The 17,144-nt window shown below is 45.3% G+C and overlaps 1 protein-coding gene across 3 annotated transcripts; it reads left to right on the forward strand.

Moving 5' to 3' along the window:
- Window positions 1-380: 380 nt before the first annotated feature.
- On the forward strand, window positions 381-17,052 carry CRBN (cereblon). 3 transcript variants are annotated; one of them, XM_064496299.1, is made up of 11 exons: window positions 381-489; window positions 5,357-5,469; window positions 6,078-6,280; window positions 7,052-7,201; window positions 11,348-11,507; window positions 11,808-11,870; window positions 12,662-12,746; window positions 13,409-13,524; window positions 14,001-14,065; window positions 14,784-14,915; window positions 16,283-17,052. In XM_064496299.1, exons 1-11 carry the CDS (start codon window positions 396-398, stop codon window positions 16,461-16,463), a joined length of 1,362 nt encoding a protein of 453 aa, XP_064352369.1. In that variant the 5' UTR covers window positions 381-395; the 3' UTR covers window positions 16,464-17,052. The 3 variants fall into 3 exon arrangements, with proteins under 3 accessions (XP_064352369.1, XP_064352370.1, XP_031326622.2); XM_064496300.1 differs by lacking the exon at window positions 381-489 and adding an exon at window positions 1,839-1,952; XM_031470762.2 differs by lacking the exon at window positions 381-489 and adding an exon at window positions 1,853-1,952 and having other exon boundaries at window positions 5,354-5,469.
- Window positions 17,053-17,144: the final 92 nt, after the last annotated feature.

Consider the following 17,144-nt stretch of genomic DNA (forward strand, 5'->3'; position numbering starts at 1 on the left):
ACAATGCGTTGTTTCAGGATAAAGTTACCCAATTAAAAATAAATGGTGAATGATCATGTTTTCCTTTTTGGTTTTAATAACCAGGGCTTAATCCAAGAAACCTGCTTGCTGAGATGCTTTTGTTCGGTGATCATTTGTTGTTACCCCCATTGAAAGAAGTAGCTATGGCTGACTGGTTAGACGCTGGAGGGATGAAATGAAGGAAGGAGCAGATGGTGAACATGAAAGGAGGCGAGGACAAGGAGGCGCACGGGGAGGAAAAGATACCGCAGATGGTCGCGTCGCTGACCCTGGGGCCGAGCACAAAAGAAGAAAGAGGAGCAGCGCTTTTCCAGCCACATCTGCTGACCCCGCCAGGCTCACAGCTGGTTCTTGGTTGACCCAGGGTGCAGAGCATGGTTCTGGTGCCACCTCTGGGGAGGACCCGGCAAAGTCAGAGTCCTGCTTTAGGGGCCAGATGTTTGCTATGTAAAGAAACTTCTGCTGTAGGTAAGCACAGTTCTTTGCAATTTATAAACCATAGTGAAAGTGATAATGTATATATATGTATACTCGGTATGGCCCCTCCCCCCACCCCCCCACACTCACACACACCTAAACACACATACCAGCCCATGTCCCTCATCTTTCTATAGTTCTATCCGGTGTTTCCCTTCCTCTCATTCTGACGTAGCATCATCCTCCAGCTGTCTCGGGTGATCACCTGAACTCCGCTGACCCAGCACGATAATGTACCACATGTGATTGTTATCAACCTGTAACCTGCAGCTTACGTGTAATCATAAGAAGTGATGGTAGCATTAACACTGCAGGCATTATTAACTAGAACAAATCTGGAACACAGTTTGGCCCATTCTTGTTTGGCAAATGGGTTCATTGCAGCCATAAATGACGACCAAGGCCACAGAGAGATGCCGGGACAGAAGGCAGAATGATACACAATGGATTTATCAGCCTCTCTCCCAAGGAGGGTTTTGGCTTTTAACTTTTCAGTGAGAGAATTTTCAGAACACATATTTTTTAAAATACCAGATTGGTTAATGTTTTCTCCAGAACAATGCTGCAGCCTCCTCTCACCCTTCCACTCCCCCACCCTATGTCTAGATATTTTATTTTATATAAGGATTTTTTCAGTTTCCTTCTTTGCTGAAAAAATGATGTTGAAAAGGCACCAAGAAAACTTTTGCCCGTCCTCCAAAATGAAAAATCTTAACCAGTCACAACCCCACCATTGTAACAGAATTATGTTTCTTTTTGCATTCTATAGTCTTCGCTTCGAGATGGGTGCATATAATGCCTCATTTTTCCTAGTTGAAGTAAGCATTTTATATTCTATATAAATTTTATATTTTTAAATTTTATATTGTGACTAGCCAATCATAGGTCTTTTTCTCTTCTGTGTAATCACCATTTCGAGTATTGTTCCTGATTAATACGTGTTAATTTTTAACTGGAAACTACTGACGATTGTCGGAAAGAGAATCAGCTATAACCCAACCGCCCTCGGAATAACTGCTTTTCCCCAGTCTTCATATATATAATTTTTCCTTTAAGAATTGGAGTTAATGCTGTATAGACATGTTTTTATTTGCTCCCCACCCCCTTCGTTAAGAGCGAGTTGGAGACTAATCAGAGCCTCAGTTTTCCCAAGTGTAAAACGTCGTGCCAGGGACTGGAACAGGCGCGGCGCGCACGGAGCCACAGTGTCAGCGGACACAGCGCCGGGTCCTCGCGGCGGTTTCCAGGCCCGGCCGGCGCGCTGTCTGCCCCGCGGGCGCCGCCAGGGGGCGCTGTGGGCCGGACTCGGCGGCTGCGCGGCGGCGCGGACCCTCCCTCCGCGGCCCCGGCGCCGCCCTGTCCCAGGCTCCTTTGCGGGTAAACAGACATGGCCGGCGAGGGAGACCCGCAGGACGCTGCGCACAACATGGGCAATCACCTGCCGCTCCTACCTGGTAACCGCCTGGGGCCGGCCCCCGGCGGCGGGAGGGGGCGACGCCCGAGCCGCGGGCAGGGAGGCGGGCGGGGTTGCGGAGCCGTTGGGACCGCGCTGGGCAGCGGTCGCGCGTCGGCCCGCCGGCCGGCGACCGAGTCACGGAGCTTTTCTCCGCGGCTGGGTGGCCCGGGGCTGGGGACGAGGGCTCGGGGGGCGGGGTTTGCCGCCAAAGCCAGGGACCCCGTGCTCGCCGTCCTCCGTGTGTCCAGAACGTAGCCCCGAGGAAATGGTCTGAAGCCGGCTGTGGGGAGAGAGGAAGCCTGGGTCAGCCTAGCCGCCGAGACTCCTCCTGGACGTCTTCCCTTTGATAAGTGACCGCTGACATGTATTAAGCCGTTACCGTGTCAGCGGCCCCGCAGTCAGCACTTCGCGTGCGTTTGTCCGTTTCATCCTCCCCACATCACTTTTCTGTTCCCGACTTGGGGGGTGAGAAACGAATTGGCAGATGAATTCAGTGACTTGCCCAAGGTCACACAGTTGCAGAGCCAGGACTGCTGTCTGAGTCTGTTTGTCCGCATAGTTGGTGTCTCTTAACCACTTCACTATGAAACAGTGTTTGGTCTGTTCTCAGGCATATAGTTCGAGCACATGATAGAATATGCTTAATTAGAGATAGAATGTGCTTAATTAGAGATACTTAGGACTGTCGTGTTCAACTCCGTTTTCTGTTTGCTTTATGCTTCATGAAAATTTAGATCATGGCCTTATGTTGGAATACTGGGCAGGAAAAAAAATGGGATAATTGTACAGTCTTGTCATGGAATGCTCTAGCAAAGAGATGCTTTTCAAGAGGCGTGTCAGCCAAACTGAGAGTGTTAGCTGAGTCCCTTCACTGTGTGCGAGGAAGTGTGTTAGGTGGAGATGGAAAGAGGTGTGATACACAGTCTAATGCTTGATTCTGAAAATATAACTAGCAGAAGGCAGCTGATTTAGGCCAGATGAGTGAATGCTGCCACGGTCCATCAGAGGGAGGGATTATGCAGGGCCGAGAGGGTTTGGTGAGGAGCCCTGGGTGGTGCAGTTGGAGACCTCCAAAAGCATATAACTGAGGATGGGCTTGCAGAAGATGAGGCCTGGAGAGTAGGTTGGTTGGAAAGTGTGCGTCTCTCTCCAGTGGGATTGGGAGTTTTTTCCCTGTGGGTTGCCAGGAAACAGTTGTGAGTTTCAGACTTAAGGGAAGCTATGCTTGGAGGATTAACTTGCCCGCTGGAGTGGTGGAGTGGCGTGGATTGGAGAAGGAGGAGACTGAATGCATGCCCATCATGTAGGAAGGGCCTTTTCCATAAAAATTAGTCAGAATCAGAGTCAAAGATGCTGAAGCCAACCTAGCTGAATTGGAGTCAACTGAAGAGCTGAACTGTTTTTTTCAGAGACATCAGCCTGGCCCCGTCCGTGCCAAACCCAGTGTGTCAGGGAGGATGCTGATGCTCTGTTGGCATCCACATGGTGCTCCTGCATGAGATGAGTCATCAGACTTCACCCTGGTAGCTCTGAACAGTCAGTGTGTGTTGTGTCAAAAAAACAATCAGGAGAGGGCTCAGGGAGGTTGTCTATATAATAATAATCCTTTTGCAAATCATACATGGATTTTATGTTTAGAAACATTGGATTGTCTGTACATCCATGCAGTATTTGAAGAGTCATCCCCCTTAAGTGCCAAGGCAGTAGCTTAGTATTTAAGATTCGAAGAATCTGTCCCAGCCAAACAAAACATTAATAACCATTTAAGTAGGGGGAAATAGGTTTCAGCCGTATCTATAAGAGGTTACTTTTTATATGGAAATCATTCAGAGACTAGAAGTCAGAGCAGTTAAAATGTGAACTTTAAAATTATGAATTCTAGCCTTTGAGCTGAGAGTTGATCTTTTAAACTTTGTGTAACAGAGCAATAAAGTGTCAGAGTGCCTAGTGAAAGTCAGAATGGTGAATATAAGGAAGTCAATTCAGAATATTTTTGTTACCAGTTTTGATTTTTCTTAGTTATTTCTTAGTCTCTTGTAGAAATTTCTTTGTGCTTAGGAAAATTTTGTATGAAGTATTAAATCACTGAGCATTTGAATTTTAGGTGAAATAGTTACATTGTTCTCTTTGACAAATCCAGATATCTAAGTAACTCGTAAGAATTAGTAGAGTCCAAGGCAGTTGCTGTATTGAAAAAGATGTGTGTTTTCTTGTTAGGGACCTAGCTGGAGGTGGTTTAATTTAAATAATGACATGCACAAAGGAAAATGACTATTTTATAGAAATGCTTTATCTGTTTAGAACTTTACTTGGGGGCTTGCTTGGTTTATTCCCTTCCCTCCCTCGCTCCCTCCGTCCTTCCTTCCTGTCTTCTCTAGAAACTCTTTTAAAGTTAAATGTTTGAAAGAACCCAAGAGATTGTCTTGTTCATGCCGGCCATCTTTCAGATGAGGAAACTAAGGTTTAATCAGGGGGATGAGTTTTCTAAGGTGTCAAAATGAGTTACCAGCAGAGGAGAAGAGAGAAATCTCCCATGAGAAGAATCTCAGATAATTTGTTCAGATAGTCCCCCTTTAGAGAGGCGGGACGCAAACCCTGCCCCTTAGGTGTGGGTTGTGCCTCATGACTTGCTTCCAAAGAGTACCGTGCGCAAAGGAGGGAGACGCCAGGTTTGCAGTGGAGAGGTCTAACCAGCATGCCTCAGCCAGGTGCTCAAGGTCACTAGCAGCAGCTGTAAGTCTCGTTGACAGTGCGCACCCTGATGTGACATGACGAAAACGGCCCCTCACCTCCCTGCTGTTCCTCCCCAAAGCTCACATCCTAGTTGAGGGACGTTCTACAAAATGCCTGACCAGGAGCCCTCGAAACTGTCCAGGCCATCTAAAACAGCAAGTCTGAGGAACCAGCCCAGCCCAGAGGAGGCAAAGGGATGTAAAGCCAACTGTAATGTGATGTCCTGGATGCTGTGCAGGAAAAGAAAATGGATATTAGGATAAAAACTAAGGAAATCCAAACAAAATGTGTTTAGTTAATAGTGATGTGCCAACACTGATTTCTCAGTCATGACAAATGTCCCTGACCCATATGGGACGTTAACTGGAGGGGAGAGGCATGTGAACTATACAGGGACACTCCGTACTATCTTTGTACCTTTTCAGTGAGTCTTAAACTATTCCAAAAGGAAAGGTTGATTTAACAAAGCAGTGGCAGAGCCCTGCCTAGACCCCAACCCCCTGGCTGCCCCTGCACAGTACTGTCAACAGCCCCAAGTGTGTGTGGTGTTTAAAAGAACCCCTCTTTCAAGGGCCCAGAATCCTCATGTAGGAAAATATTGGAAAGCTTTGACATGTTCATGCCTCTGTGTGTTTTTTTTTTCCTTATAATATTTTACTTTTATAGCAGAGGATGAGGAAGAAGATGAAGAAATTGAAATGGAAGTTGAAGACCAGGATGTCAAAGAAGCCAAGAAACCAAACATCATAAATTTTGATACCAGTCTCCCAACATCACATACAGTACGTACTGTTGTAGCAGATCTGGTGTGATAGAGACATACACTTACCTGTGGATAAAAGTCCCTAGAAACAAATGGTTGGTTTTACTGTTACTGGATGTCACCCCACATGAGAAGTTGTGGACGAGGACGTGGGCTCCTTGCCAGTGGATCGAGGGTCTTAGCTGTAATTTTAAAGCAGTTTGATACTGTGTCTATGACTAGTTATAATTCTGTGCAGTTACTGGTTGCCCTCCTTCATCTTCACTGGCAGTGGAGCCATCACAGTAGCTCTCACTCTGTCCCACTAGGTCCCGGGAGTTACTTAACACACTGACGTTTTACACTTGTGTCTGTGCCCTTTGTACAGAGAGGTGTTTAGCTTAGCCAGAGTATTTGGAACTTAAAAAATGCTCTTGAGTTTGTATGCGATAGATTCTTCACAAAAAATTTAGAAACTCTATATGTAAGAGTCACAAATTGACGTCAGTGTGGGGTCCCGATCACCCCGAGCTCACTAAGTGCTGGCCCCTCGGGGTTCTCGCTGCTGCTCGGCTCCTGCGTCTTCCGCGCCTGTTTCTGGCCCGAGTCCGCCGCGCCGCTGACGCCGCGCTGTGTGCTCCCCTCTAGTACCTGGGTGCGGACATGGAGGAGTTTCACGGCAGGACGCTGCACGACGAGGACAGCTGCCCGGTGATCCCGGTGCTGCCGCAGGTGACGATGATCCTGATCCCGGGGCAGACCCTGCCCCTGCAGCTCTCGCGCCCTCAGGAAGTCAGCATGGTGCGGAATCTGATTCAGAGGGACAGAACCTTCGCGGTTCTGGCTTACAGGTAACACCTAGCCCGAGCTGGCTTCACAGCCTCTGTCGTGCAGTCACGGCTGAGGTCGTTAGGGCCAAAACGGACTACCGTTTCGCGTGCACAGGAGGCTGGACAAGGAAGGGGAGGGAGGAAAAGTCTGAAAGTGCAAGTTGGAGTGTTTTGTTGTGATCGTTACCGTCTAAATCAAACATTTACTTTCACATGCAGTTAACTTTCTGGTATTTGAAAGGTTTTGTATCATTATTTAAGGAAAAACATTTCCAGACTCTTATTTTACAATGTAAAGGATTACTTTTACAAAGGAGTGACTTGTTAATTTCTCAGTCCCGAAACCCTGAGTTATCCTGTACAGACCAGTGGTAAATGGAAGCTGAATTTCACGTGTCCTCAGACAGCTAGAGGAATTCAGCAGTGGAGGCAGGAACTCGATACAGGAAGTCCCTGCCCCAGTGCAGTGCTGCCGATAAGGGGCAGAAGTGATGGGCTTCGGATACAGAGCATGTCTGGTTTGGGAAATGACAGTTTAAACCCCTGTCAGTCCTGGATCATTTTCAGTGACTAGAAATCTCTTATTTTCCTAATGGGCCCTAATTACACTTCCTGACGCCTCATTATATATCTCAATTCCCTGAGTGCTTTTTAAAATAAATAAAAATAGAATAGCTTTGCAGTGAGGGCCGTTTTTGATAAGTTGTTTTCCCACGTGTATTGCTTTTGTCACCTTTCATATTTAAAAATTAAATGTTCAAAACTATTTCCTTTTCAAATGTCCCCTGGAAGTAACGCACAGGAAAGGGAAGCACAGTTTGGAACAACAGCGGAGATATACGCCTATCGGGAAGAGCAGGATTTTGGAATTGAGATTGTGAAAGTGAAAGCGATCGGAAGGCAGAGATTCAAAGTCCTCGAGCTCAGAACACAGTCAGATGGGTAAGAGACACTTCTTCCTTGGAGCCTCTTAAATGTCGTAAAGTGGAGTGGTTTTCTTGTATTTTTTCTGTTCTACTGACCCTTCACACTTTGTACCTTTTATCTAGCTGTCCTTCCCTTTGAAGGTGTAGCCTAATGGTTTCCAACTTTGCTGTGCGTCAGAATCCCCGGGGAACTTTCTAAAACTACATGCTCGAGCTCCACCCTCGCTTCCCTTTCCTAGAGGGCAGTGGGGTCTGGGGTGAGGCCATGGCATCTCCTCTTAGGATTTCCAGCCGATTCTATCTCCCCCCAGGTTTGAGAACAGTAATGTAAACCCAGTGGGTAGTGTTATTTGGGGCAGGGCTTCTTTTGGATTGAAGACCTCTCCTCAGGTTGAAAAAGGGTGAGCGGCCTCCATGCACTGTCAGTCGTGGACACCGTCCACACTGAGTGCACATCTGCAGGGAGAATGTTCGGTCGCCTGTCAGTGTATTGTGTGCTTAATACGTTACCAGTAGGTGCCTCTTGTCCCTGGGCCTTACACAGCTTAGAAGTCTTTGAGTGCTCTGTTTTAGCAGTGACCATTCTGGCATAGCTCTCGTGATTAGGGCTTTTTCACAGATTTAAGGGATACTTCATTTTGAAAACATCCAGTTCACCTGTATCTCTTAAAATAAAAATCAAAAAACCCTGCAGAGCATTTGTCCTGAACACTGCATTTTACCTTTCTTTTTTAAGTTTTTTTTTACTTTTTTAAAAATTTTTAGTTGGGGGAGGTCATTAGGTTTATTTATTTTTAATGGAGGTTCTAGGAGTTGAACCCAGGAGCTTGTGCGTGCTAAGCACGTGCTCTGCCACTGAGCTGTACCTGCCCCCGTGCACGTTACCTTTTACGGGAGTGGTTCTCAGCCCCGGCATGTAAGAGTCGTCAGTGAAGACTCAGAAAGATACAGATTCTTGGGTCCCCCAGCCCTAGTGAGTTGGTCTCTAATCTGCAGCCAGTGTTGAAAATCTTGTCAGATCTCTGTGTTGCACAGGTAATGTCTTTGGACACTTGGACATTCAGAGGTTTGGGTTTTTTTTTAAAGATTTAAAAGTAAGAGCGACATGAGGGTAATCACTTTTTCTCTGTTTTGTTCACATAGTGGGTGTTACTAAACATTACTGTGAAAAAATCAGTGGGTCAGTCACCCTCTGGGGCCAGATGGAGCAAGGAAGGAGGAGGGAAGGGGCGCAGGGGCCGCAGAGGTTCGCGGTCCTTTCCGCGGGTAGGTCCCCCCCCCCCATCATGGAACAGTGTCCCGTCCTTACAGGACTGCGTGTCTGTCTCCCTCAAGAGGCGAGCCGCTGCAGGACAGTGGCTGAGACTGCTCCGCGCGCTACATTTAGGACCGTAACTGTTACATGCCTGAATGAAAGACTCTCCCCCCGAGGGCTCTGCGCGGAGACAGTTAGCAAGCTGTTCTCTTGCTTTGGATCTCACTAACACTACTCTGTTTATAAAATTTTGAACACTTGTGAATACTATATTCCAGAAACCATAATGGCAAACTGACCTGGGGAAAAGTTCTATTTCGGAGACTGCCGACATCAGTGACTTCCGATTGTGGAAACTAGTTTGAACACTAGGTGGCAGTAGACCATTAACGCTGAAAACAAGGCAAGGAATTAACACCTGACTCTAGTTGTGAGGCTGGGAAAGCGCAGGTCTCCCTGGTATTCCTTCGACCCCCCCCCCCCCCGCCGTGGCCTCTCACAAAAGGGGTCTGTCTTAATGTCAAAGATCTCCATGGAGTGAGAATTCTCTGGTTCCACGGCCCTTCTGGTCCCGTAACCACCTTCACTGGAATTGGTGAAGTGGAGGAAACTGTGGAGGTAATCTGCTAGCAGCTCCTCTTTTTTTAAACAAGGCAACCAGGTGCCAGAGAGGCTGATAATTGGCCTGAAGTTATTCAGCCAGTAGGCACAGCCAGTTGGTTCTAGGTCCCCAGCTTCCAAACCAGTGCTCTTCCCGCTGTACCACGATTCCTCCAAGCACACCTGCAATTCAGGGCAGCCTCCTTTTCTTTAGTAGCGTCGTAGCAGGTAGCTGTCATTCGTCTTTTACATAAATGACGCTTCGTATATAACAAGTACACCGCTACCTTCTAATGTTGTCCAAATTAAGAGATTTAATTTTTTTGTATCTTCGGAACACCTGGCATTTTTTTGGAAAATTTACTTTAAAAAAATAGAAGTGCATGGCTGCATCAATGTAGGACCCTTCAGAAACTCCTGAGTATTTCTTAGCATGTAGAGAGGGAGGGGAGTACTCTACTTGGAATTACAAAAGAAGTCCTCTTATGTGTCATGATTGAGACAATTGTTAGTTGAAAAGGTTAATTAAAACTGGAAATCATAAAAAGTTACACAGAATATACCTTAAACATTTTAACTGAAAATGTGTAAGTGATGTGTAAACGTGCCCTCCCTCGTTCTCCTCGACGGCTGCCGTCTCCCGCTTGGGTTCAGATGAGAGAGGGCAGCAGCTGTCTTGCATAAACTGCTTTCATGTGCGGCCTCTGTCTGCAAGTTACACATGGAGGTTTTCTTTAAAGAGAGTTTTTGAAGATACAAGGCAGTCTGAGTGTAAACTCCTCCCAGATCTGTGCAGTTGTTTTCCTACCATTGGAATTGTCTAAACCTAATTTGAAAGCATTTTGGGGGGCTCAACCTGCAATTCATTGAAGCAGTTTTAATTTTGTACTCATATTCTATTGGTTGCTATAATATTTATAGAAATTACTTAACTATAATCCTAAAACAACTGCCATAAACAGGTTGGGAAGAAACTCAGCTGCTGGGAGGAGCAGCGGCCGTGTGTGCAGCAGGCCCTGGGCGGGTCTCGCTGATGGAACGCGGCAGCGCTCACCCCAGCGAGGCAGCTCAGCCAGCCTGTGTGCAGACTCACTGTTCACATGCCCACTGAGCTGGTTTTTTGGTAGCATTAATGTGTGTATCATAATAAAAGTTTATGTGCTCAGTGGGTAAAACACAATTAATTCTTGATTCAGTGAATTTTTTTTAATATGCTCTAATAATAACGTTTGAACATAGTTTGAGCATAGTCACATTTATTTTACCATTTTCCAAAGTCACGTAGACATAAACTTGAACTTGCAGGAAGGAAATGAAGTTAATGGAGTCTAATATCGTGAAATTAAATTACATATTTTCAGACATGCTTAGCTATTTTCACTTAATAAATAAATATCAAAATATCGTAACTTTTTGTGTTGAGCCAGTGGTCACAGTGAAAGACCACTTTAGATTTCCTAAACAATTACGAAGCAGAGACTTTTAATATATTTGACTCTGGCAGTCTGACGGTGTTTTGTTTAGGCATTCGGATGTGTGGATGCCTCCTGCCCTGGAAAGCTGTCCTAGGAGATAGGATGCCTCAGGAGACAGTGGCTCAGAGGCACCGCCTTCATCTTGACTTTAAATCACAAGATGTTTGCAACTGTGATATTCTCAAGTAGCATTCTGGAGTGGTGACCTTACTATCATGAGAAGTTAAATAATTTTTAAGTAAAAAAAAGATAATGATGGCTATTTTGGTTCTTTGCATATTTATGATAAATGTTTTAGAATGAGGAGAGGAATGCACATGGAAATACGGCTGCATGTAATTGTCCAGCCTGAGCTAACGTCAGCCGTGTAAATGGGCCCTAGATTTTGTCTTCTCTCTGCTGCTCCTCAGACTGGGTGATTTATGAGAAGGGTAGTGTAGGAGTCGGGCAGCAGACAGAGATGGGGCAGGAGTGGGGCACAGTAAGAATCTGAGAAATTAATTTAGAACTATCATGATCTGTAGTAGGGGTTGGTTTTATGTAGGTTTTTTGTAATTTTGTTTCATTTATAGACTGTATCTGAAAGGTAAACATCTCCCTGTCTGTTCCACAGTGAGATCAAAAATCTTGAATTATCTTTGGTTTTAACCGTGGTATGATTCATGAAGTATTTTCTGAAACTTTCTTGTGTCTTAACATCAGCATTTGATGACTATGTGTAAAAAAGAAAACTTTGAAAATCTTAGTATGTAAAATTACTCATAATGTTTAGAAAGTTAATAGTTGGAGTTAGTTTATCTTAAAAGTGAACAGCATGCTTGGTTGTCTTTAGAATCCAGCAAGCTAAAGTGCAGATTCTTCCTGAATGTGTGTTGCCTTCAACCATGTCTGCAGTTCAGTTAGAATCCCTCAATAAGTGCCAGATGTTTCCTTCAAAACCTGTCTCATGGGAAGACCAGTGTTCATATAAATGGTGGCAGAAATACCAGAAGGTGAGAAACTGATTTTTTATGCATCTTAAAGAAATGAAGCCCCCCCCCCCCGACACACACACACACTTTGAGAAAGAAACAGACACCTCTCCTGATTGGTTGCTCAGACACCTGCTGGGAAAGGGGGGGAGGGGGGAGGGGGGGAGGGAAGGACCCTGGGCCAGGAGTCCCACCTTCGCTTCGTATGTGTCAGCTCCTCCCGCCGTTAGCTCTCACTTGAATCAGGTGTTTATTATTCCGTGGGATTTGCCTGTGCTTAACTGTGGTATTTTTAGGTGACCTTTCCCCCTTTGTTTTCAGAGAAAGTTTCATTGTGCCAATTTGACTTCATGGCCTCGCTGGCTGTATTCCTTATATGACGCTGTAAGTAACTCACCTCCAACTTTGTGTCTGGCGGAAGCCATGTCACAGTAAGGCTCAGTGGAACAAAACAAGCTTCAGTGCCAAGTGGGATCTTATTTGTGGCATTAATGACGCTCATTATGTTTACGGGGACCAGGCAGGCATCGGAGACGCTGCTGTGTGGACTTGCCTTCCAACTGACAGGCTCTCAGTTTTACATCAGTGCATAGTGGCTGGTCCTGAAGTTGTAAGACAGTGGGGTGTTTTAGGGTTCAATAGAAAGCATTTGAAATTGTGTTGAGTCAAGAGACAGTTACATTTAGATTTCTATAACCATTTATTGTCTCTACAAGAGTATACTAACTTCTGTTTCCTGATCCCTGGTGTGCCAATTTTGAGTGTGCACCTGTGAAGATGGTAAGCACGCTTCCATAGTTAACAGATGCCAGGGAAGGCTGGTGGGTGGCAGGTGCTAGTGCAGCTTACAGCACTGCGTCAGGAAGGGCTGCCCAGGAAGGCTGAGAGGGGCGGCCGGGGCTCAGCGGCTGCGGACGGCGCACGCGCCCCGAGACGGCGAGACCAGGGCGGGGGGGAGGGGGCAGTGGAAAACCAGCTCGGCGCCGGGCCGAGTTTGGGCTTTGGTCATTTCTGCGTAAGAAAACAGACACATTTAAATTGGAATTATCACTACAGAATAATGACTTAAGTTGCTACTGGTTTATTAGGTTCATTGCGTTTATAAAGTGGAAAAGCTGATGATAAAGTGCAAAACGTCTGTGAACTTTATTATGGCTACTTTTCTTTCAAACAAGGAAACTTTAATGGATAGAATCAAGAAACAGCTGCGTGAATGGGATGAAAATCTGAAGGAGGATTCGCTTCCTTCAAATCCAATAGGTATGAAAGTCAGTTTCCTTCCTGGGATGCTCACTGAAACTATTGCGTTCTCTGTTTAACGAATCCAAAAATGTTTACTTTTTTAAATTAGTATTCTGAAAAGCATTACACTTTGCTTTTGGTTTGAGCAATTACAAAGTAAAAATTAGTATTTTTTAAATCATTGCAACAAATGTCATAAATCCTTAAGCACTCCTATTTTAGTCAGGGTTTTCATAACAAGTTCACATTGCAGTACATGGCTTGCATCCAGAAACACTATTGGAGTGTAAAAACCCTCCTTTCCCTGTTCTTTAAGGTGCCTTTAAAAGTGGCCCCAGTTCCGGGACCTCTTTACCTCATTACATGCAGTACCCACAGCTGCTAATGAGGTCCAGTTTAGCTGTTTTTCCAGCCCCTTAGCAGACAAGTGACTTCTAACATGGATTTGATTTCACATTTAATTTGAAAGAATACAGTTATAAAAACAGGTATGGAAAAAGAAGTTACATTTTAGAACTTCCTAGGAGTGTATACTTGATAGCTGATGTGTTTTAGTATTGTTTAAAGTTTTGTAAAATGTGCTCTTTGGGACGCCTGTAGAGACAGTTTATATAAAAAGACTTATCACATTTACCTGCTTTTGTAAGTTTAAAGCTTGAAAACCCCACCGTGTCTTTAAGATTTTTCTTACAGAGTAGCTGCTTGTCTTCCTATTGATGATGTATTAAGAATTCAGCTCCTTAAAATTGGTAGTGCTATCCAACGACTTCGCTGTGAACTAGACATTATGAACAAAGTGAGTAAAGTGCACACGTGTTCATTCAGTCTCGAGGGCTCGGGGGCACTGTTGGGACCAGCAGACTACAGGGTCCAGTCAGAGTCGTGCATTTAGAGAACTAGTTGTTTGTCCATCATGGTTTGCATTAAACATAGTTTAAAGGATAATGTAAACATTTCATTTGGGATCATAGAGGAACTCCCTTGGTTTTGCATTCCCCGAATATGAATACATAGCTCTGTGTGGTCTTCATTTTTACTTTGTGACCACTTGACTTCTACATGGAACATATGTGGTTATATTTTTTTGTCTCTATTTCTTTATCCTAGAAGTTCACTAGTTTTGTAGGTGACTGTGTCAGATCTCAGATTGTGTTTTTCTTGCTCCATCTTTAAAAACTGTATTTTTCAATAGTTGTATGGAAATAAGATCTTCAGAGGGATCAACACCACCTTGGAGAATTTTCCCCACTAATTTTCTCCCCAATTTTTTAGTGTACATCTCTTTGCTGTAAACAATGTCAAGAAACAGAAATAACAACCAAAAATGAAATATTCAGGTGAGTACTTTATTACATTTTTAGTATACGTCTAAATAACTACATCTTCCTAACTAACTAACTGCCTCAACAGAATTTGACAGTCGAGGCCGTGTTTCCATTCTCCACACGTTTTCCTCCATTACATGACAGACAGTCGGCAAGTGAGGCCTGGGGCCTGGGCTCAGTGCTGGGTGAGACGGTCCTCCTGAGTGGGCGCCCAGACCAACAGCGGCTGGGTCCGGGGTGACTCAGCCCCGTAACAAGCCCTGTAAACTGCAACAGCTGGGCACACCTCCTTGGTGATGGTCTGTCCATTCCTGAGCATCTTACTGCTTAGGGACCCAGCATGAGTGCCTCAGACATTATAGTTCAATCAAATATCAGCATTGCCACATAGGACCAAAGATAATACAGGACGTGCTTCTGATGCTGTGTGATAAAACGGTGTCAAAGTGTTTCATGAGTCATTATAAAGCAGGAAGGCAAGGGAACTGCTGTTCGCAGCAGTAGTCGGCACATGGTGCTGGTCCCTGCCATTCCACTCAGACTCCGTGTATCTTGAGGAAGGTTTGAAAAACTAGTACTCGTTTCCTTAAAGACTGCGTTGACTGCCAACGACTGCCTAAAACATTAAAAACTGCAGCTCTTCCAACCTCGTTTGTTGAACTTCTTAAATACCTGGTTTTTTACTTTCCCTTCCCACCCTGACTTATGCTCTGTGCTGTCTCTGTTTCAGTTTGTCCCTGTGTGGGCCCATGGCAGCCTACGTGAACCCTCACGGATACGTGCACGAGACGCTGACCGTGTACAAGGCCTGCAACTTGAATCTGATCGGCCGGCCTTCGACGGATCACAGCTGGTTTCCTGGGTAACGTGCTGCTCGCTTTACTGTTTTGGTTTTGCCTTAACTGGGCAGAAGACCTCCAAGTCCGAGGCAGAGGTGCTAGAATTTCACTCAGCAGTAGACACTGAAGTGCATTTAAATGTCCTTCAGTCTACAAGTGGCTAGGAGCGGCTGTTTCCGCAGGGACTCGCTGACGGCAGCGTCAGGGAGGAAGGAGGGAGCGCCTGCTCTCCTCACCCTAAGTGTCCACTCAGCCCGCACTCGCTGCATTTCCCCGTCAGCTCATTCTGAAAATTATGACTCCCGAGAACAACAGCTGACGGCTGATCAGCAGGTATGTGTCGGTGGTGAGACACGGCAGCGCGGCTGCGTCCTCGGACGCGGAGGAGCCGCAGTCCGGGGCTCACTGCGCGTAAGTTACAGGCGGACGTGTCCCTCCCGGGGCCGCCGTATTTTGAGGGTCTGAGCCACATAGCTGTGTGAAGCTAGAGAATGTTACCCAAACAGCGACAGACACTAAACAGAGAAACCATCAAATCCTGCCTGCTTTTCTGCTAGTTTCAGTGTTTTGCTTTTCAGTCCGCGGCCTGCACAGTACGACTGTGGGCCAGCAGCTCCACCCGAGGCCTTACTAGATTCTTACCTTCAAGAACCCCATTATTGGTCCACATTCTGGGTCGGCCTTTTCATTTTGAAAGAGGCAAGCTGAGTAGGGATTAGTGATTATACTTGCTCCTCTGGACCTTAGAACCACGGTCCAGGCTTATCTGATACCCTACTTAAGAACTAAAACCAGAAGTAACAATATAAATACTAAATGTGAGCTATACTTAGGATAAAGGTAAGTGGTCGCAGTTACACGGCTTGGGGTTTTCGGTGTTTTCTCTAATGCCATTGCTTATATTCCTGGTTAAATTAATTATTTGACAAAATCAATTTGAATTTTATATGAGAAATATACTTACCACGCCCCATCCCCAATTCTAACTCACACACAAGTGTATTTCTATGGCCGGTTGCTGTTTCTAACTTGACTGCCATATCGAACAGCAAAGGAAAAGCAGGTACAAGTTAGAATGTTGTCTTGACAAATTCTTGTTAAAAAGATTCTTTTTTCTTTCTTGGCATTGGAGAAAATATTTGAGCATGGCTTAGGAGCACAACCAAGTACCTTTTGTAGACAGAGACTGACGCATCACCATGATGACCCATACAAATTAGAAAATCTTTTCATGAGGTTTGTCTCGGGACTGTATGAAAGCTCAGAGTGTTTCTTCTCCTCCAGCCTCAGGTTTTGGCTCTAAAATCTGCCTTTCTCACAGGTTTATATGATGAGGGGCTGAGATAAGGACATGAGTTTCCGTAGCTGATACCTTTCCTTAATTTTGTAGGTACGCCTGGACTATTGCCCAGTGCAGGGTCTGTGCGAGCCATATCGGATGGAAATTTACAGCCACCAAAAAAGACATGTCACCTCAAAAATTCTGGGGTTTGACTCGATCTGCTCTGTTGCCCACGATTCCAGACACCGAAGATGACATAAGCCCAGACAAAGTAATACTCTGCTTGTAAACAAACGCAGTAAGGCTACAGCTATTTAACAAATCGGTATTCTAACGTCAGGTCTGCTACTGCTTTTGATGCACACCTAAGTAAAAAGCAGCGTTACAGGGGAGGTTGAGTTTGTTAGTCAGACAGTATTTGAAGATTTAAACTTAAACATACTATTGAAAAGGATGAAAAGGATGAAAAGCAGTCGCGAACGCTCGGTTTTCAGGACTAGCTGCTTTAGTAGCTTGGTGCCACTATCCTGAGGACTGTGGTGTCTGGCAGCACGTCACTAGGACAGGAGGACATCTCTGAAACTCAGGAGCATGTTTCCTACACAAACCCATATCTGAAATGCCTGTAACTACCCATAACGTGCGCTTCATCATTTGAGCCTAATACGTGGGACGGGGCGGCGCCCCGCGGTGAGGGTGCCCCGCACAAGCACCTGTTCCCTCCCGACAGAGGCAAGGCGCTGTACATTATTTTAAAAGGGCTTTGTTCCTTCTGATTTCCCTTAGTTTCTCTCAGATACTGATTTGTAAATTTTGAAAATATTAAAAAGAGTTAAGATGTGCAGTTTGAGCCCCCAAATAAAGTTTCCATTTCCTAACATGTTTGTTTGCTAGTGAAAAATAGTATTTTGTGTATTTGCTTAGTGTTTGGTTATTCTGTTCCAAAGTTTAATTTGAACCTAAACCACTA

Source organism: Camelus dromedarius, chromosome 17, assembly GCF_036321535.1.
Source record: "Camelus dromedarius isolate mCamDro1 chromosome 17, mCamDro1.pat, whole genome shotgun sequence".
In the NCBI taxonomy this organism is placed as follows: domain Eukaryota; kingdom Metazoa; phylum Chordata; class Mammalia; order Artiodactyla; family Camelidae; genus Camelus; species Camelus dromedarius.